The following is a 21,352-nucleotide window of genomic DNA, read 5'->3' as shown; positions in this document are numbered from 1 at the left end:
ACATTGTATACATGTAAATAGCATAATAGTATAATGATGATATTCAGACTTTGCAAGTTTTTACCAATCCTATATTTTTGCAGAATCAATCGTGGTGGTTTTTATATTTCCGCAAATTTAATTAATCCTCATAGTAAATAAAATCAAATTAAATTAAATCAAATTAATGTCTAAAACTTCAAATTTTAGTTTACGTTTAAATAATTTTGTTAAAAAAAATCCAAAAGTCTATATTTAGAAATGTAATTATTTATCAAAAAAAAAAATCGCATGCAAAACCAAATACTTGTTTTATTTGAAACACTGAAATATTTTTAAGGGTTACTAGCTTAGTTACCCGCGCCTTACGCGGCCAAATGAAATTATAAAAAACACATTTAAAAATCTTTATACAATAAGAAAAATTGATAGATTTAAAATTACTATAAACTTAATGCAATTAACTAAGAACATTGCAAATACTAATATCGAATGGAACAATAAATATCGAATAAAATATGGATACAATAGCAGATTATTACAATTGAAACTCTAAAAAAGTTATACCTATTTTTTATTAAATTTTTTTTTTATAAATCAAGTTTTTCACGAATATTATTCTTTTCAAATTTGGTGATACATATAATGAGTTTATTTCTTATTCAATATTTCTAATTCTAAATCATAAAAGAACTCACATATAAGAAAATCCCAATGTTTAATAATATATTACAACTTAAAAGACAACATATCAAACTTAGAGTTATTAAAATTCTTGAAAACACACTAAAATAAAGGAAAAAAACATAACAAACTTAAAAGCCGAGATTTTTAGTAGTTACACATCTATCCAAAGTGTAATCTTTGTTAGTATCCAAAGTGGGTTTTAGACACAGCTTGAGTAAAGTAACAACCTCACCGATCACATCTAACAAATCATTCAGAAAATTATACAATTAATTTTCACGTAAAATAAAAGACTGAAATTTATTTAGAGAACAAAGAACTAAAACATATATATCAAAAATAATTTATACAGAAAAGAAACTTTCCAACCAAGTAATATCATCGTAATGAACACCATCCTAAGACGTGTAAAATCAACGAAATTGAAGTAGTTTCTATCTCTAACAATGTCCATTTTAGTAATCTTAGTTGCATGTATCGATGATTAGTAGCTTTGATGAGCCAAACTGATCAACAACCTTAAAAATAATCAAAGTGAAACCAATGACCAATAGAAATCTTAGAAACAAAGCGATTATAAACCCACCTCTCAAAGAAGTTTTAATCTTTGAACCTTTTACAAAAAAAAAAAAAAAACATTGTGAACACTACTTTTAATAATCGAGTGAAGGGAAATTTTGTAAGAAAATCACAAACCTTCCTATATGATAGAAATCATCACTAAACTCATACCAAGCCCACCGAAGTTCTGTCTCCATAAACACAAGATCTTGACTCGAATTCTATATTCATATTTTGTAGAATTCAAACGTGACATGTCATCAAGAGGTTTGTATTTCATCGTAGTGCAATCTATCTAGCATGAAAGAAATTAATTAGTAACCAAAATATGAAAGATAAAGAAGACTAAAATAATAGAAAACAAACTTACGTCTCAGCTTTAGGCATGAAAATATCTTCGGTTTAGGGATAACCAAGAGAGTATTAAAAAGATAGGATGAAGAAAAAGAGGGGAGTGGATTTACCTGAATGGTTAGGCATGTTTTCTTTTGTTTCTCCTCTTTCTCGCCATATTCCAAATCATGTTTACGCTCGTGAGAAATTTCGTTCGAACGATAATTGAAGAAAGACTATGAAGCAACCATGGAACAATCATGCATGATCTTAGGAACGATGACCGATTTTAGGAACGATACAACAATGTCCACTATTTTGTACATATCCTTCAAAACAATAAAATCTAATATTAATTAAAATCATATCTAAATTATAAAAAAAAATAGACGAAAGAAAAAAAAAATTATAAAAATCTGATAATTTTAGATCGTACCCGAACACATCCATTGACATAATTAATTAATCTTTTTATTAGGGTAATTATTTTCATGGGACAAAAGAAAAAAAAACAATATAAACAAATCATTATTTTTGAGAAGTGTATAGGAAATCGAATTAGAGAAATACCTTAGTTTCATTCGAGTTTAGTTTGCAATTCCACGATCTAAATTGTTTATGCATGTACCAAATCTGAAAAAAAAGTGCTAATTACTAACATAATAGACACACATAAAACAACAAACCAATTATGAAAATCAAAACATGTAATCGGTTAAACTATAATCCTCGTTTAAGAGGTCGATCAACAATAGGCAAAGATCTTTGAGATGATGCATCATAAAAATGACCAACTTTATGGTACAAATCAAAACTATAAACCATAACGAATATGCATAAAATAAAAACTGTGATGTTTGTGTTTTATGAAGGACATCCTATATTTATAGGGATTTGTAACATAGAGTTTTAGGGTTTTACATATGATGGTGTAAATTATACCAGGCCAATTTATTTTTTTCCAAAAATAAGTCCACCGAATATGTTCAGGTATCTTAACATTTTTGTAATATTCGGTGCAATTTTTTTTTTATAAAAAAGGAAAAAAAACTATTTAAAAGAATTAAATTAGACAATTTCATTCAAAGGAGGGCAAAAACGTATTTTTAATTTCTGAGAGTGAACGTGAGCACTTTCATATTGTGCAATTGTCTTAATCTTACCTGAATTTAACATTTTTGTAAAACAACAACCTAACATTTTTACAGAATATACCATATTAGTATATATTGGTTTAATTAGTAAATTTAATTATGAAACCACAAACTTAATAATATTCTGTCATTTATCTAGGAAATAATACATGTCATCACTATAAACTAATGCAAATTCAACACTTTCGATAAATGGGAAATAAACATTTATTCAAAAAATATACCAAACGTGTCTTTTATGGAAAGGAACATATTATCATAATTTATTTATATATTTTTTTCGTGATATATACAAAAAGTAATCTCATATATAGAGTATAAACTTTTTATAATGTATGTAACATATATCTGGAAAAAAAACATATATCTGACAATTATATAATAATACGGTAGATGTAATTAAATTTAACATTAGTTTGGATATCTCTTTTTAGCTATATATATGTTAAAGATATATAATAATACTCTTTATTTTTTTAATCAAAAATTTCACTTTAAGATTACCATCGAAAAAGTTAAGAATACCAAAAATATTTAAATACCATAAAGATAATCTGTATTATATAACGGTTTCATCAATTGATAACGAAACACAATTCTCATATACATTTTCATATTTCCCTTTTTAATAACTAATCACAATATAATATAATCATATTTTATGAGAGCTAAACATCGTTAAAAATAATTGTCAATTAACATGATTTAAATAGATTACAATAACCAACGCAATATATTATTTAAAAACCTAATTCAAAGTTAGTATACACCAATCGATTATGTATAAGTCATTTTATTGGTTTAACACCCGATCAGGAATCTAAGATATTATATTGGTTTGACACTCGACCTTACTTTAAGATATTATATAGGTTTACCAATCGTACATATATTGAATTTGTAATCACAATACCTATAATAACATAAAATTGTAAGTATAGTTTATTAATATTGGATTTTCAAATCAAAGTACTGAAACGTCTTATAGAAAATAATATATGAAGACTAATAAAACCTCCTAAAGAAAGAGAACACACCACGATTAAAATAATAAAACCAAAACTCCAAAAAATCTCAATGTTCATTTTCTCTGTCTAGAAACACTTGTGCAAGCACTTTTCCCTCGAATCCTGCAAGAAAACAAATTGAAGAAAGCCAAAGAAATCAGAAATTTAGTAGTACCTGATAGGGCGATTCATGGAATTAAACCAAACCACCTTAAAGAGAATTCAAATCCAAAATTGGAAAATTAACGAATTCATTATGCAATAATGTCAAACACAATAAAAATCCATAAACCAATTACCGGTGAATCAGTTGCCGAATAAAAAAGATTCATATTGATGCAAATCAATAATAAATTAAAAAGAGATTTTGAACATTAATAAGATTCACATAATCACAGATCATAATTAAACCGAAGTTAAGAGAAAGAGGAGGAGATTTTGTTACCGAGTGAGTAGCATAGAGCTTGAATCTATGAAGGACATGCAAGTCAATCAGTTTGGGCCTCGGTTCGAACCGAGCTAGATTAATCTTCCCTTCAAAGTTGGGTTGACCCCGATTTCGAATCAGTCGATTCAGAGAAACATCCAAGCAGATAGAGAACATATATAAGATATATAATGTTTAGCTAAAAAATCTAAAAGGGTTCAAAAAAAGACACATGTTACGACTCATGATTTGCCCCTGAATTTAAAAACGTATTTAATGTGTTTTGAGTATATCCTAGGGTTTAGTTCAAAAAAAAAAAAAAAAAGTATATCCTAAGGTTTATAGGAGCCAAAAAAAGCAAATAAATAAATTCATGATAAAATAGAAAATATAGTTAGATAATAGAATAAATTTTCGCAAGATGAAACAAACCTTAATATCTTTTGGAGATTTTATTAATTAAATATTTTTTTTTTATTTCATGCACCAATTCACGATGTACTCTTCATCATCTTTTTCAATACTTTCGGTGAAGATTAACCTACAAAAATAAAACACACGATTAGATGATACCCAAAAGTTATTTATTTGACACAATCAAGCGAACATACAACTCAAAAAATAAAAGAAACAAATCAGTATTATCATATAAACACCAATTTATAAAACACAAACACACAATACACAAACTCGATTCATGGGACGGAACTTCCACGTTATGTTCGGTTTTAATTCTTTTATTTAATTTAATAAATCGGGGGAGGTATTGCCTCCCTCTCGCTCACCAAAAAAAAAAAAAAAAAAAAAAAACTCGATTCATGAAAAGAATCATAGCTATATGAAAAAAATCATAATATCGAAACTATCTAATGAGAATAAAGAAACTAAAAAACTCATCACAAATTGGCAAAAATCTTTGAGATCTTACTTTCCAAGTGACCATAACATAAAAAAGAGAAAAAAAAACCGACGACGATGCATCATAGAAAAAACCAAATTTGAGGTACAAAAAAGAATTATAAACCATAATTGCTATGCATAAAAAGCCAGCCGTGATGTTTGATTTTCAATGGAGGCATCATATATTTATAGGAATCTCCAGCATAAGGTTTTAGGGTTTTACATATGACGGTGTAAATTATACCGGGCTTTTTTCCGTAAAAATATAAGTCCAATAAGCGAATTAGGGTTGAAGAAATGAAGACGGTATGTATATTTTTTCACAATTTTGATTTTTATTTTATTAACAAAATGGAAATTTAACTAATCTAATCTCATTAAAGGGGGGGGGCAAAAACGACTGCTCATATTCTGAGAGCGAACGTGATCACTTTCGACTTCTCCTTTAATATATAAGATATAAAAATCAGGGGCAAGAGTGAGAGAATAGTATGCAAAGACAGAGTGACACTGAAATCGGAGTTGGTTGGAGTGGCGGTGACGGGACCCAATGAGAAATACAAAGTCGCTGTTAGAGGAGACCGACAGGACCAGCAGGCCCGTCTCCGGGGATGATAAGATAGGCAAAAGTCCAGGATCCATTATCAGTTTCAAAAAATTTATTAAGGCTAAAAGATCCAATTTTCCAATTTTTTTTTTAATAAGATATTTTATTTTATTTTAAGTTTTACCATGAACCCCATAATGAATTGAGACGGGATTGAGGAGCAGCAATGTCTGGCGGAGCTTGTTCACAGTCCTCTGTCCCGCTGCTAAGAGGCTGATCCTGGCAGAAGCACCGTTACCGTGATCCTCACGCGCTCCAACGGAGCCGCCTCTACTCGCCACTATGCCAATGCCATGGGTTTCTTCAGGGACGAACCGCTCCGTGGTTGTGCTACTCTCCGCAAACGCTGCCTCGCCGACGGCGATATCCGGGCTATTTGAGTCATATCCTTACTCATCTTATGATCTTGGTGAAACAGAACATAAAAGTTGATTTAGAGTTTATTTATTTTTATTTTATTATGTTGTTGAGTCTTTAAGGATGGTGAGACTATTGAGACTATATAAAATAAAGTATTTGCAATCTTATAAAATAAGAAAAAGGAATGTGTTGTATGTTCTGTTATTTATGTAGGATAAAATAATTCTTCAATATTTTATATTTTAGTTATTTTATTAATACGAGATCTAAAAATAATTTTATTGTATTGTATAAGTAGATAGATGTAAGTATGTAACTAAAGAATACAAGCAGAGACAGTTCTGACTTTGGGCACATGTAAAGCGTAGTATAATTAGTAACGAGCTTAACTATTAATCGAACATGTATATGTCCTTGTCTTCGCAACCCATGTCCCAAACTGAAAAATTACTCTGGTTCACGTTGTCCGATCGATCAGATTCTGTGAACTGGTTCATATCCGTTCCAGTACCCTCATCATCTTCGAATGTCCTAGAGCAATGTAACTAGAGAATACAAGCAGAGACAGTTCTGACTTTGGGCACATGTAAAGCGTAGTATAATTAGTAACGAGCTTAACTATTAATCGAACATGTATATGTCCTTGTCTTCGCAACCCATGTCCCAAACTGAAAAATTACTCTGGTTCACGTTGTCCGATCGATCAGATTCTGTGAACTGGTTCATATCCGTTCCAGTACCCTCATCATCTTCGAATGTCCTAGAGCAATGTAACTCCTGCTGCATCTTTTCCAACCAAAAATATTCCATCCAATTCCCATTAATGCTATGATCATCACCATCTCGCTTGTCCATTGCACTCGAGCTCACACTGTAATAATCATCATCACTAGTCGAACTAGTAACAATACTTGGAACCATTTCAAGCATGGAAGGTGTATATTCACCGCTCTGGCTCGGCTCTTGGGTCGACCCGTATAGACACTGGATCTCATGACCTGTCCTTGAGTTCTTGTCCCCGAATCCAAAACTCACGTCACTTTTAGGACAACTCGAGTTTTGGCAAGTGTAAACACTCTTTGACGGTTCCATAAATTCACCCTTTCTCTTAGACCCCGACGATTCTTGATCTTGGTCTTCCGAGATCTTGAGGTCTTTGATATTGAGAAGAGCTTCTTCTTGGTTTAAGACTCGAGACCAAGTATCGGTCTCTTTAGCCATCATCTTATCTTGCAAACTTTTAGATTGTCTCGCGAGACGTCTCACTCTTCCCAAATTCGGCGACATGTGTTTGATCACAGCCGCGAGAACACTAACTTTCCAAGATTTTCTCAAATCGTGCGGCTTTCTGTATGGCGGCGCACCGTGCTCATGTGCCGATCCTTGCTCTCCCCACCAAAGCTCCGTACCCGTCGGCCACCATGGCGGAGCGATTCCTTTCTCTAACGGAAACCGCCGCTGTGGCGGCATGCAATGTTGCATTAACGCTGATAGTAACGACCCTAGAGTCGTGTCTTGTAGCTCTTGTAACATGTGTAGTAAGCTCGATGATGATGAAGACTTATCGATTAGCTCTGCTGCAGCAGCCGCAGCCGCGAGTGTTAAGTAATCAGTGATAGCGTCTGGAGCGTTTTGGTCGAACTGAACGTTTTCTTTCCACCAACGTCTTAAGCTATCGGAAGAACCCGTTATTGGTTTACCCTTTTCCGGTACAATTCCGTAGACAAACCCTTTCGCTTTACACACCTCCATGATCTTCATCATGTACTTCAACACCGAATCTTGAGAACGAGCCATCTTCTTGCGCCGTGACGCTTCGGCTCGGTGTGTTGTAAACGAAACGACGTCCTTGCTGTGTCGTTTCTGTTGCTTGAGCTTTTCCATGAGGTTTCGGTCTTTCCACATGCGTCTTTTGAGGTCATCATAGCTGATTTCTTCTTCCTCATCTTCAATCGGACTAAGTGGTTCCAATTCTTCTACTTCCACCATTTTTTTCTTTTAGTCCATTAGATTTCGAGTCATGGACTATAATTGATACTTATCTATATTATATTATACGTGATTGAGGTTATTGTCCGTACGTAGAAGGATATACTGATGTAGCACAACCACCTTTGTTAAATTGAGTGGCCTATTTATATATGTAGATCACGAATTATATTTGATTTTTTGTTGAGAGGGGATGGTGTGCATGTGCGATGAGAACGTGTCAAAGTCTCCTGGTTTGGTCTGAGCTAAACATAAGTTGTAATAGATTTTGAAATTTTGTGGCGGAGATATTTATGTTTTTTAGGTGGACAAGAGTTATCTCCGGCGGGCATCACGACGCCGGACGTTAGTAGAAAATTAAAAATTTATTCGGTTGCATCAAAGTCGATGGATAACGAGAGTTCATTGAACCGACTTAATTAATATATCTAATAAAAGTTTTAATAGGACTGTTTCATTTTCTTGTCGCTTTGCGCATATGATATAAAAATGTTTTTGTAAACATTATGGCTTTAAGATCATATTTATCAATGGGTTCTTAAGAAAATCTTAAGATGATCTTAGTAATTTTTTAGTATTATTACTAAGAACCAAAGTTAAGATGAGTTGAGGGAGTTGCTTACCTAAAAGCCAAAAAGAAAAAAAACTTAATTTTGGATTTGGCAATCTTAGACCAAAATTACTAAGATCATCTTAAGATTTTCTTAAGAACTCATTGATAAAGATGGTCTAAGATAGTCAAATCGGTAGTCGGAATTTTTTTTTAGTCCAAAAATATAAAAAATCTATTGTCATACTTCAAAAATGTTTAGATCTTCATATATACTACATTATACATATTGTGAAAAGAATTGTGGATCATACATGTGTGCAATTGTGCATACTGCATAGTATATATAGGTGATCATAAATATATAGACTATAGTAGGTAGATTTATAGACAAGAAGATTAAAAGGGTTTTATTTACGAGTGAGAGATAGCATAAGATGAAACTGAAAGCATTGAATATGATCGTAAGCACGGGATTTCAGGGATTATTGATATCAGCAATATTATGATTACGACGCTTTCGATAAGCTTGCTTACGAAAGTTCTATCTACCTTTCTCTTACTAAGCTTAAATGTATTTTTAAATTTTGGGGAGTGAATTTCTTTATAACTCATTCGTTTCTAAAGAAGATTAATAATAACACTAAAAAACAAACAAACTACAGGGAATAAATTTGTAAAAAAAACATAATTTTAGGGTTGGTCGGTTACTTGAAACTGAAAGGGCAAGTTTACGATATCATATGCAGGGGCGGATCTAGAGAGGGCTGGGGTGGGGCACGTGCCCCATACTAATATCTAAAAACTAAATTTTGAACACTTCTCCTAATTGTTTGTTTGGTCAAGTGGTGTTTAATGCAATATTAGAAATAGTAGCTGACGAGATCGATGCCTCCCTCTAGTCATATTTTGCTTTTTCATATTTTTTTCCCCACCTTTCCTCTTTTTTTTGCCAGTACACATATTTCCTTGTTTTTTTAATTCATACTTCTTTCATGCTTGATTGTATTTTTACATTTCTTTTCTTTCTCTAATTTATATACCAACCAATAATATATTGGTTACTTCGTATTTTTTTTATAACAAATTAGTTTTAAGTCCTTAATGTAAAAAAGTATTATCTAATTCCGAAATATTAAATAAAAATGATATTTAGTGAATTTATTAAATAAAAATGATATTTAGTGAATTTAGTAAACTTTTATTTCATTAATAAAATCAACGAAAATGGTGTTTTCATAAAAAAAAAAAAAGTTTGTAATTTTTAGATTTTAGGAAACTTATATTTTAAAATATAATAGATGCTTTAAAAAACATAATTATTATTTAAAAAATTATATGTGCCCTAGGCTGATATTTTTTCTGGATCCGCCACTGATCATATGCATATATTAGAACATGTTTAGTAGAAGTTTCACTTAGTTTTCCATCTATTAAAAAAATAAAATAATAAAAGGTAAAAAAAAAAAAAACTTTAAAAGGGTGTGTAGAAACTCATTTGACACATGTCTCAATATAATTGGTTATGAATTTTACTTGTAATTTAAATTTTAAATAAAAAAAGAAATTATACAAAAATTATTAAAATAATATATTTGAGAGAATAGGAGAGGTTTTTCCTACCTCACATGCTCTTAGATATTGGTTTTTTAAAAAAGAAGTATGGAAAAATGTATTTTTTATTCAGTTTGTTAATTTTATATTTACTTGAAAGTTCAAATTAAGCATTCATATTCAGTTTGTGAATTAAATTTAGATCCATTAATTTGGGTTGCCGGTTCAAAACTTCAAAATATGGTACGCCCCAGCCGCCAGATCCTTTCTCATATGTATTAGGCTCGGTAGATTATAATGGGCTTAGAGCATCTCCAATGGGAGAAAAATAGAGTTTTCATTACAGTCTCTCTGAATTATTGTGAAAAAAAATAAATCAGAAAGCTTTAATATTAAGAGAATCGTTTCTCTTAAAAGAGATTTTGGAGCTGAAGAGAGACGCATACGTGTCGTCTTTTTCAGTATTTTTTTTCTTTCGTTTTTTGTCCCGACTATCTCTCTCTTTCAAATGTGAAGCCATCGTCAAATGTGAAGCCATCGTCTCCGATGAGATCGCGATCAGGTGTTCTTCGAGATCTGTCAAATGTGAAGCCATCGTCTCCGATGACGTTCCTCCGTTTCTCAATTCCTCCCCAAAATTTAAATCGGTAATTAACCCTCTTCTCTCTCCTCCTTCGATTTGCAAAGTTGCGTTCTTTGGGTAATTCAATCATTTTCTGGGAAATCTGCAGAAAATCGAAGAAAAAAATCTCCTTTTTCTCTTGTTTAGGTGATACTAATTCAGATTAGAGTCTATTAAACATAGAAACTTAAGAAAGATTTGATCTTTTTCCTCTTGATGATCCAATTTTGAAAACAAATTTTCATTTTTATTCTTTGTTGCAGCTGGAGAGTGTAAAATTATTCGTTGGGCTTCCACTGGACACAGTTTCAGACTGCAACAACGTTGATTCCGGTAGGCTTATCGGCTCTGAGATTCATGGATTCCATATTTTGCAAGGTTTGTTCTTCTAATCTTATCGTTCGTCTTGATTCATAGAACTGTTTTTGTTTGTTCTTACATTCGATTGTCTCTCGGTTGACATTTGAGTAATTCCGAGGCATTGCTTAGAACAAGTGTTGCTAGTGCATATTATGAGAAAGGCATACCATTTTGTTTATTACGATTGATGATGGAGTATAGTTTGATAGTTTTCATTCTGTTTCAAGGTTTGTTTTAAGAGCACTTTAGTTAATTTGTGTTACATTACAAGCTTGTTTTGTTGTTGTTCCATCTGTTTCTTCTTCACTCGAATTGAAAAGTGATAATTAACATGACAATCCAGCTAGAACTCTTTCTTGGGGCTGCCTTTTAAGTGGTTTCTTAGTTATGCTACAAAGTCGCAAGTTCGTCAACAAAGGTGAGATCCTGGTTCATAATTGTACACGCTTTACAGGCTTGCCAAATGACATCAGCTTCACGTTTTAGTTACTTCTAGCTTTTCTTTGATTTGATTTGTTCAGAATCTGTGATAATCATGCCAACCTTCGGGATCCAACTTGAAACTCAGTATTTAAGGTATGCTCTATCCATGTAGTTAGTATTCTTTTGTCTGCACTCAATGATGACTTATTGTTTTGAACTACTCCGTATTAATGGTCTCTAAGATAGGTGGTAATGGTGGAATTTGCTGTAATTTTCATGACCTATTCTCATCTATGCTTTTAAGTTTTACCAAGCACACAACTAGAGAAGCCATTGACATTCATCATGTGAGAAGCAAGATATATATGAAACCACACTCAAACATTTCTCCCGGTTATTATTTCCACATTACTACTCTGAAACTCGGTTTTGTTGAAGACTTCAAATCATGTAATGGGTACTTTAAACCTTTTAGAACATTCTTATTCATATGTACATTACCAAATTCTTTATTAATCATAGTCTCTTTTTTTAATTGAGTTTTATGAAATAAAATAATTTTAAAATAATAAATTTTTTTGAGAGAACCCTACTAAAAGAGACTACCATTAGACTATGAAAATCTTTTAAAAAAACATAAGCTCTCATCTAACAAATTAAAAAATTTATATTTAGAAAATGGTGAGAGCCCATTGGGACCCACGAGATATCGCTCCAGACTCACTTTAATGCTTTTAATTTAATAATGATATGATTTCGAAAAACGCGAGTCAAAAGAAGAGAATCGAGATCGGAAACTCTGCACGGTTCCCGCCTCAACCAAATCAAAAACCCTAATTTTCTCACCAATCAGATCCTCCACAATTATCCCACCGACGAACCCTATCAATCTCTCTAGGTCAGTCACCCAGAATTCTAGTTTTTTTTTTTGTATGAATCGATTCGAAATTGAGTTTTCGATTAAGGGTTTTTGTTGAATTAATTTTGTGTCTTTCGTCGAGTTCTTAGTATCAAATTTGACTTCTTTAATTGTTTGAAATTGAAATTTTTGCTCTTTCTTTGTTGGGGGATTTTGAAGATGACTGAAGATAGCAACAAAACAATGTCGGAGAAAACCCGACCTGTTTTGGGTGATTTGACGAATCTTCCAAGCAAAAGAGGGATTTCATCGATTTTGGGTGATTTGCTTGATGAATCTGGTAAGACCATTGTTCATGAAGTTTCAAGAGAGAAGTTTTCAAAGAGGTTGTGTTTAGTTGTAGATGATTTGGTTAAGGAAAATGCTAGACCTTTGGATACAATTGAAAGGTCTTCTTCGTTTGATCAAAATACTTCTGGTGATTCTGTTGACAAAGAAGAATCTGAGGAATATCATGATGCTGTGATGGAATTCTCCAGTGGAGATGGAAAACCTTTGAAGGAAAGCAAGTCTGTACAGATCTATTTTGAGCCTGGTGATAGAGACGGTGCACGAGAGTTAAACGCGGCTGCTAATGCGAATCAAACCAATGTCACTGGTGAAGGCTTGGCTTTATCTCTGTTACCTAGCAATACCGAGAGCAGGAATCTACTGAAGACTGGGAAGGAGTTGTCTAATTGTCAGAATTTGAGATCATTTGAAATGAGTAGATGCTCGAATGTTAACAGTAAGGAGCATGTGAATCTGAATACAGGAGATGACTTGCTAAAATCTTGTTGTTGTTCATTCTGTCTCCACGGTGCCTGATTCTTCAGCTTTTTCTTACATTTCGTTTCTCTTGATTTTCATGAACATTATTATCTAACTTGGCTATTGCTATAAATGAATTGCTTCAGCTTCGTATATGTGGTTAGATCTTAGTTATCAGGATACCAAAGGTCGATTATCCGGTATGTCCCGTATATTTGCAACAAGCTCTTTAGGATTTTCTTGTGATTATTGTAATATGAGTTGTTTTTTGTTTCTTCTGAGCCAGCTATGAAGAAGAGTCATAAAGCAGCTAGCAACTTGATTCAAAGGAATGCTAAAGAAATATCTACGGATTTTCATGTCACGGAAAATTCCGTTAGTTCTGCAAAACAAGAATCCAAGCTCATGGCCCAGTGGAGGTCGCTCTTTCTTAGCATGGGCGATATCCTGGCTCAAGAGAATAGCCACCTTGTAAGTGCTTTTAGAAGCTTCTAACCTGATTTCATAGCATGATGCAAAGTGTACTATAAACCAGTTGTTCTTGTACACATAAACCTGAGTTTTGTGAGTGTAATTCCAATTTTTGCAGCAAAATAGCTTTGTGAGGATGAAAAAATTGCGAGAAGATTGCAGGATGGATGTAGAGAGAGCAATGAAATCACCTAAACACAACACCCAGTAATTAAGTAATCTTCTCTACTTGATCAAACATTGTAATGATTCGAACTTCTCTTTCTGAAAATTACAATATCTGGATGCAATGTGTAGATGCTTAAAATCGTAAATGGGTATGTATGAGTGCAACTATTGTTGGTGTTGTTAAGTTCTTCTATCAAACTCCTTTGTTTTCTTTAAGACCAAAGTTACAAAACACAAGTTTCTTTGTGATTCTTTGGCATTGAGACCATTCTGTTTTACTCTCTTATGACTTAGAATAAGACCCAAGTATAAGGTTGCAACTGGTGAGAGGTCCACTTTTACTGATAATTTGCAAAATCTTTGATAAGTAACATATGACTAACATTGATGACCTACGTAATTATGGTTATTAATTTCTTGAGATTAAGAATTATGAGTTGAATTCGTCTTATACTTACCTCAATGACATACAAACAAGTCAACCAAAAATGTAATTCTTTTTAGTAAATATTGACCATTCTGTTTACATATTATCTGATTTTAACTGAATTATTTTCTCGGATTACAAGAAATTTATGAATACCGAAAAAAGAACATTTGTTTTCATGTTTTTCTTTTATGTGTTGTGTTTTTTTTTTTGCCTGCTTGTTCGAAATTGGGTGATTGTACTGAGTACTGACTTCTGGATAAATGATGTAAAGTAAGTTCGAAGAAAAAACTGAAGATAATGGAAAGAAGCAATTCTTGACGTATGTCGCAAGTTAGCGTTAATCGTAGGAACAACGTCAAATTTAAACATTGGTAATTTAGTTATGGGCTCTTTAGAATTTTGTAAACAATAACTGGACCAGTAAATTTTGGTTTATGAACCCACAATTTTATTAATTTACTGAAAATAAGCCTAATAAAGATGGTTTGAAGTTATAAACCCAATCACCTATGGGCTTCTGGTGTCCTAAAATGTATCATTTTAAACACACAATAATAGGTGACTTCATTTTATTTTACAATTGCGTTTAACAGAGTGATATTATTTAGAAATGTTCGGATATAGTGGATAAGTGATGTTAAATTCTTAATTAAAAAAACCAAAAGAAAAAAAAGAAAGATGTCGGTATATATATATATATATATATATATAATGTACTCCCTCCATTTTAGTTTAGTTGTCGTTTTAGGATAAATTTTGTTTCATAATAGTTGTCGTTTTAGGTTTTTAATGTAAATGTTTTGTAAAAATTTTAATTTTATCCCTATTGTTTTTTGGGAGACTCACAAAAATGCCCCTTTTTCAATATCCTTTTTCAAAAATGCCCCCTTTGGATGTCCATTTTAAAGGTTTTTACAAGTGTTTTGGCGGGAAAATTGCGGGATCACTTTTCCCGCCAAAAAATATTTTGTATTTTGTGGACCTAATTTTGTTTCAAATAAGGGTAAAATGGTCATTAAAAATTGAAAGAGGGCAAACTTAAAAATGGACTCTCAAAAGGGGCATTTTTGAAAAGGGGTTTTGAAAAAGGGGCATTTTTAACAATTTCTCTTGTTTTAATGTTTTGACCAATGAAAAAATTATAAAATATCTTAATAAAGGGTAAAACATAACATTTAATGGTTTTCTTAATTTGTGTGAAAAAAACTTTAAACGATAACTAAAACGAAACAGAGGGAATATTTGGTAAAATAACAAAACAAATTCGGCGTGAAACGCGGTCACCTATTAATTGTATATATATATATAATATTTTTAATCGTTAGACTCACCCTATCCGCTTTGATTAATAACTAATCTCTTAAAGAAATCAGTTACCCGATTATTCTCCGTCTAATCCGACTACTTCCCGCCTAATCCGATTACTCTCTGCCTAATCTTACATATCCCGATTATTTTCATATTGCAAGTATAAAAAAACTTTTTATTTTTTATATTCAATCATTTAAATTGGAATTTTGTGATGTTTTACAATAACTTATGTTCAAATTTTAATTAAAAAGAAACATAAATTTGTAATAAAAATCATAAAAATTTGTCGCAAAAATATAGTTTCATGTGTTTACTATAATTTTGAAAACAATATTGGATTAATATGTTTTAAAAATATTAAAATAACCCTAAACTAATCTACGATTAATTGCTGATTTTAATCCGATTTTCCGATTAATCGCTAGATCAATACCGAACATCTGACTAGCGTCTAACGATTTTTATGATTATGTAATATATACAATTATCAAATTATTTGAAAAATATATACTATTTGCTTGGTTCTTACAGAGCTCACGTTCATATATTACATAATCATAATATATAAAAACAGACACGTATATAGTAATTTGGCTCCCCATTGTTATTGCATTCGCCTTTGCAGGAGTTCCCATGTGTGACACATTAGAGCATGATTATTGGTGGATCTAAAATTAGGAGTCCAAACCATATTTATATTGTAAATAATGCAAAATTTAAAATTTAGACACTTGTAGAATTTTTTAGTTTTAACATTGTCCAATGGTGGATCCATTATTGAGGATCTAAAAATACAAAATTTTGAAAAAATGTGTAAAAGTGTTTGGGATACATTGACTCTCAAAACTTGACACACACTCTATAATCTTAAAACTCACACATTCACAAAACTTGACACACAAACTCAAGTGAATCTTCACAAGACCATGGCCTATAATGCAAGAACCACAATTTATCATCAGCTGCTACATTTAAAATGAAACAAGAACCACAAGTTGACGGTATCTCTCTCGTTGAAGCCTCTGGCAAAAAACCTTGCAAGAATCACCGAGAGAGTAGTGTGTGGTGCAGGAAGCTGTTGTTCTGCAATCTCCCTGAAAGCTGCTGCACTATCCTTCCTTCCAGTTTCTAGAGGATAAAATGGAGCACCAGCCTGATAGTTTCAAAGACATGATTAAGCGTTGCAGTCTGCAACAAACCACAAGAGCCCTGCAATTAAGAGAAAGTTATGCCATTACACATACAATCAAAGCTAAGTAATACTACATTAACCATTCAACCATCATGAAAAATAATGACTCGAAATAAATAAGTAAGCTGAGTATACTTGGTCATACAATCAGAGATGGCATACAACAAAAGACAAGACACATCACTTAAATCAGATAGAACGATAATCAAAGCTCTATAAGAAACGTAGCCAAGGACGACTCACTAAACCACTATAACATGAAAGTAAAAATTCAAACTTTAATCAGTTCACAAATAACATAAGCATTACTTGATCACAAACATTCCATTACACTAACTTCTGGAAAAAAAAAACTGATTCAGGAAACAAAAGAAAACATTCAAGCTTATGACAACATGTCAGTGATAAGCTTGTCCTTTAAAGCCATATCTATTTCACTAAGTGACTCTGTTTTTCCAAGGAGATTCTCCAACATTTTGAGCTTGCTTTGCTTCTTCTTCAGTTCATAGTCCTCTTTCTTCAGTTCATGGTCCTGTTTCCTAATCTCCCAAATGCTCTGAATCCTTAACAGAGCATCTAGTCCTTCTTCAACGCCTTTGTTAGACTTTTTAGCTTTGACCTTTGCCGCCTTAACACCTGGTGGACGAGCCATGGCTTCATCTCCATGGCTAGCTGCTTGTGAGCTTGATGAGTGACCAGCAGCTTCAGCTCTATCCCCTACCTTTCTTCTTTTTGACTTGTCACTCTCTGCAGGTGAAGAAGCATCACACCACTTCTGATCATGGCGAAGCTCTCTCCAACAATGGTCAAGTGTGAACTTGACCCCATAATCCTTTGAGTAGATTTGGTGAGCAAGCTTCATTACATCATTTTCATTTTGTCTGCTTGACTTCTGACTTGTTGCAGCTGCTAAGGAACCAACAAACTTGCAGACCTGATCATTGATCTTCCTCCACCTTTTCTTCCAATGGTCAGGCTCTCTCTTTGGCATCCCAACAAGCGCAGGAGAATCAGCAAAGTAGGTTGCTATTCTTGACCAGAAGGTCATCTTCCTTTGCTCATTGGCCACCACAGGGTCTTTGCTTGTGTTCAACCAGGCTGATATGAGCACAACATCTTCCTTTGCTGACCAATTGTTACGTTTTCCTTTTTTTTCGCTCAGGTGTGACTTCAGCTTGAATGCTCTCTGACCATTGATCATTTTGGACAGGGACTTGGCTTGCTTCATTCTCAGTCCATGGTTGACTATTGAGCAGGTCCAAGAACCCAGAAGATTGAGTAAATGGATTGGAAGAATCCATTACACCACTTCTGGCTGAGATGAAGAAAGAAAGAAAGAAAGACAGCAAAAACAAAGAAAGAAGAGGACAGAAAGAATAAAGAAAGAAGAAAGACTGAAGAAAGAGACTGAAAGAATAAAGAAATCTTGGTGGTTGTTTATATTGATCAGTCGAACAACTTGATCACACAACTAACAAGCATTTATCACTTGAGAGTAAACAACTAACTAGCATTGATCACAATGTAACAAGCATTGATCACACACAAAGCATTAATAAAACATGATGTAGACAGTTACTAAACAACTAACAAGCATTTATCACAACTAACAAGCATTTACTTATTAAGTCTTTTACTTATTAACGCAGGAAAAGTAATGGAGTTTGTTAACAGAGAATGATCCTTAAAACACCTAGCCAACAATGCTTACTTCAGAATCTTCATTCATTAAGAGAAAGCTGAAAAACACTTAACAAAGACATACCACATTCATAGCAGAAACAGGGAGCCAGCCTCCATGCTGCTGTTGTGCAAGATCTAGAAGAGGAATAACTGCAGACTGCTTATAATTGGATGGATAGTAAGAGAGTATCTCCTTAACCTACACAAGTTGGACAAAATATTAGAATGTCCAGACATGAAAGATACAATAAAATGAAACCAAATGCACAAGAATGTATTAGTCACAAAATAGCCAGATCAGGAGGCAGGGACTATGTTAGTTGGGATCAAACAAAACATACCAGCTCCAAAACATTTCAACATTATCACAGAAAAAAAAAACGTGTTCAATCTATAAATCAAACAATCTATACCTAAAATCGTGTTCAATCATGGCTAATCTCGCTATCCCTAAGCACAATCATGACCTATTCGTCTTCAAATAACCCTAATTTGACTAAGAAACCAAGAACCCTAATTTACCTAAAATCACAGAACCCTAATTTGTTACCTAATCAAATTCACAAGAATTTATAGCAAGAGAAAGACGTTCGTACCATGAGAAAGAGTTGATGAAGGTTTCACGCCGATTTGGTGAAGGAAAGTCACGAATTGCTTCAGGAAAAATCGCGGATAGCTTCAGGGAAAGTCGTGGATTGCTTCAGGGAGTGTCCCACGTCGGTGGAGATGATGATCAGGATAGATCAAGTAGTCGGAGATAACGATTTCTCCTCCGTTTGCTTTCGATTTCAGAGAATCTTGACGATTTTCGCATGCGGCGTTTTGCGAGAAAGAGAGAGATAGAGGAGAAAGAATCGCAAATGATAAACACAAGAAATTTTTTTTTGGTCTGTAATACATATGTCCCAACCAACCACATTGCGACACGTCGCAGATCCAAAGCTGTGCAACAAATCCAAAAATAGAGCCGGATCCATTGTTTTTAATCGTTTTGGATTAAATTTTTGGATCCATTGGACTTTGGACTTCTGCTTGGATCCCACGATAATGATGTTCTTAGTTTACTCATATATATATTCCATTTCATTTATTGGTACACGAGTTAGGCAGGTCCCATCTTCTTAAAAGAGTATGCGTGATTAACATTTTGTCATAATATATGGAATATATACAGATTTAATAATAATACGATATTACGATGCCCATATCAAATAATCTCTTTTGATGTTTTAAGTATACAAAACTAAATTCATATCATAAACGGCTCACTATCTATGTGTATGTAACACATATATGTGAGTTAATATATATATATATATATATATATATATATATATATATATATATAAGTAAGATGATAAAATGGTAAAGAGTCAAGACAGACGGAAAGCTCGACCCTCAAAGCAGGGACCGGTCGCCAATGCGAGCACGTGTAACAAAACTACGGGAGCCCAAGACCATCCCTTCTCTTCACCCTCAAGTTTCTGACAACATGCAGATATATTTATTTTTAAAATAGTTTTATTTTTAGTATCAAAAATAGAGAAGAAGAAATAACAGAAAAAACTTCTTCATCTTTAATGCTTTTGATTATGGACAAACCAATTACCAATTATAAACGTAAGTAGCGAATAGAAAGAATATAGCAACTTCTAGAGTCTACGTTCATAAACTTGGATATATATATATATATATAAGTCGACATAAAATCTGAGCTCTTCCACGTGATTCATCCATTTCCATCTCCAAGATCCATACATTATTGAAACTATTATACATATACAAGCCTACTAAAATATTAGCCGAATAAATATATGATGCTCTTGTGATTATATATGCATATATATATATATATGATTAAACTACATTTCAATATTTGGTTAGATTAGATTCCCTTTTTAACCAAACCCTTTGCATAGATATAACTCTAGAAGACGTCTCTCATTTAACGTAATTAAAAATATATTACACTAAAAAAGTATGAACTTTGTGGTGTGAAGAGACTCCTTAATCACCAATAATTGAGATTTGAAGTTATGATCAAATAATTTGATTAAGCTAACAATTAATTAAGAAATATTAGCTTAGAGAGCTAAGAATCAGCCAGTGAAAGGGATTGAAGGGAAAGCAAAGAGTGGAATCCATCTTTTCACGTTCAGATAAAGTGAGGAAGTGAGTTTAGTTTGACAACACTTTGTAACTCTTTGGAATTGTCTTATTGTCTCTGCTTCCTGCCTCACCCATGTGTTCGGTTTTCGTTCCTTTTTAAAAAAAAATTTCTTTCCTTTTTTAGTTTTTGTCTGTATTTTGCTTTTTTTTAATATATATAGTATACTTTTTAACGCATCTCAATTAAAACTTTGGATTCATCTACCTTTGGCCAAAGGAGTAAGTGGAATCCACGGTTTATGCGATCTTACAAGTGTAATCCAATTTGACCAATCTGAGCTCTTCTCATTGTCACGTTAGAATTGGAACTTTATATTTCCTAAATTTTAGAAGTTTCACCACATTTCTTTGAATTCATTATGGCTGTGACTGGTGCATTTTATAGAAGAATATTTCCTCCCCTTTAACTTTTTCTGGACCCACCATTATTATCATTGTTATCAAAGAAATTTTTTTTTTTCTCGAAGAAAACTTCTCAGACCATCTCCATCGCTCTCCTACCCAAAAAGAGTGTCTAAAGAAAAATATATTAATATTTTATTGTAATTTAATTTTGTAATTAATTGTTTTTCTATTATTTTAGATTATACCAATTTAAAAACTGACACATATGCATATGAGTGTCTCAGAGTTTCTGCAGTGAGAAAAACTATGAGACATTCTCTTCACTTTCTCTCCTTCTTTTTGAATTTTTTTTTATTATTTAAATTAGGAGACACTCTCAAAAATTGTACTGATGGAGATGC

At 32.7% G+C, this 21,352-nt stretch overlaps 2 protein-coding genes and 1 long non-coding RNA gene across 5 annotated transcripts; 1 reads left to right on the top strand and 2 right to left on the bottom strand.

Moving 5' to 3' along the window:
* Positions 1-6,278: 6,278 nt before the first annotated feature.
* LOC9309508 (putative ETHYLENE INSENSITIVE 3-like 4 protein) lies at positions 6,279-8,125 on the bottom strand. Of its 2 annotated transcripts, none has more exons than XM_021022354.1 (2): positions 6,699-8,125; positions 6,279-6,511 (listed from the first exon to the last, which is right to left on the bottom strand). In XM_021022354.1, exons 1-2 carry the CDS (start codon positions 8,002-8,004, stop codon positions 6,408-6,410), a joined length of 1,410 nt encoding a protein of 469 aa, XP_020878013.1. In that variant the 5' UTR covers positions 8,005-8,125; the 3' UTR covers positions 6,279-6,407. The 2 variants fall into 2 exon arrangements, with proteins under 2 accessions (XP_020878013.1, XP_020878012.1); XM_021022353.1 differs by having other exon boundaries at positions 6,279-6,556; positions 6,786-8,125.
* A 2,410-nt stretch (positions 8,126-10,535) lies between these two features.
* On the top strand, positions 10,536-14,037 carry LOC9307476. Of its 2 annotated transcripts, XM_021022352.1 has the most exons (8): positions 10,536-10,755; positions 10,994-11,108; positions 11,434-11,508; positions 11,612-11,666; positions 12,592-13,231; positions 13,329-13,382; positions 13,469-13,653; positions 13,772-14,037. In XM_021022352.1, exons 5-8 carry the CDS (start codon positions 12,592-12,594, stop codon positions 13,862-13,864), a joined length of 972 nt encoding a protein of 323 aa, XP_020878011.1. In that variant the 5' UTR covers positions 10,536-10,755; positions 10,994-11,108; positions 11,434-11,508; positions 11,612-11,666; the 3' UTR covers positions 13,865-14,037. The 2 variants fall into 2 exon arrangements, with proteins under 2 accessions (XP_020878011.1, XP_020878010.1); XM_021022351.1 differs by lacking the exons at positions 10,536-10,755; positions 10,994-11,108; positions 11,434-11,508; positions 11,612-11,666 and adding an exon at positions 12,092-12,411.
* A 4,357-nt stretch (positions 14,038-18,394) lies between these two features.
* LOC110227614 lies at positions 18,395-19,108 on the bottom strand. Its single transcript, XR_002331306.1, has 3 exons — positions 19,034-19,108; positions 18,520-18,636; positions 18,395-18,447 (listed from the first exon to the last, which is right to left on the bottom strand). It is a non-coding gene; the product is annotated as an uncharacterized LOC110227614 (long non-coding RNA).
* Positions 19,109-21,352: the final 2,244 nt, after the last annotated feature.

The sequence above is a fragment of the Arabidopsis lyrata genome, assembly GCF_000004255.2.
Source record: "Arabidopsis lyrata subsp. lyrata unplaced genomic scaffold ARALYscaffold_6, whole genome shotgun sequence".
Lineage (NCBI taxonomy): Eukaryota > Viridiplantae > Streptophyta > Magnoliopsida > Brassicales > Brassicaceae > Arabidopsis > Arabidopsis lyrata.
Note: the sequence above shows the minus strand (reverse complement) of the source record. Positions and strands in the feature narration are given on the sequence as shown.

Excerpts from the sequence above, each read along its gene's own strand:
- LOC9309508 (XM_021022354.1), bottom strand. The coding sequence starts at position 8,004 with ATGGTGGAAGTAGAAGAATTGGAACCACTTAGTCCGATTGAAGATGAG. Across the intron at positions 6,512-6,698 it reads TCGATCGGACAACGTGAACC|TGAACCAGTTCACAGAATCT; the intron begins AGAGTAATTTTT and ends CTGGAACGGATA.
- LOC9307476 (XM_021022352.1), top strand. The coding sequence starts at position 12,592 with ATGACTGAAGATAGCAACAAAACAATGTCGGAGAAAACCCGACCTGTT. Across the intron at positions 13,232-13,328 it reads TTGTTCATTCTGTCTCCACG|CTTCGTATATGTGGTTAGAT; the intron begins GTGCCTGATTCT and ends GAATTGCTTCAG. Across the intron at positions 13,654-13,771 it reads CTCAAGAGAATAGCCACCTT|CAAAATAGCTTTGTGAGGAT; the intron begins GTAAGTGCTTTT and ends CAATTTTTGCAG.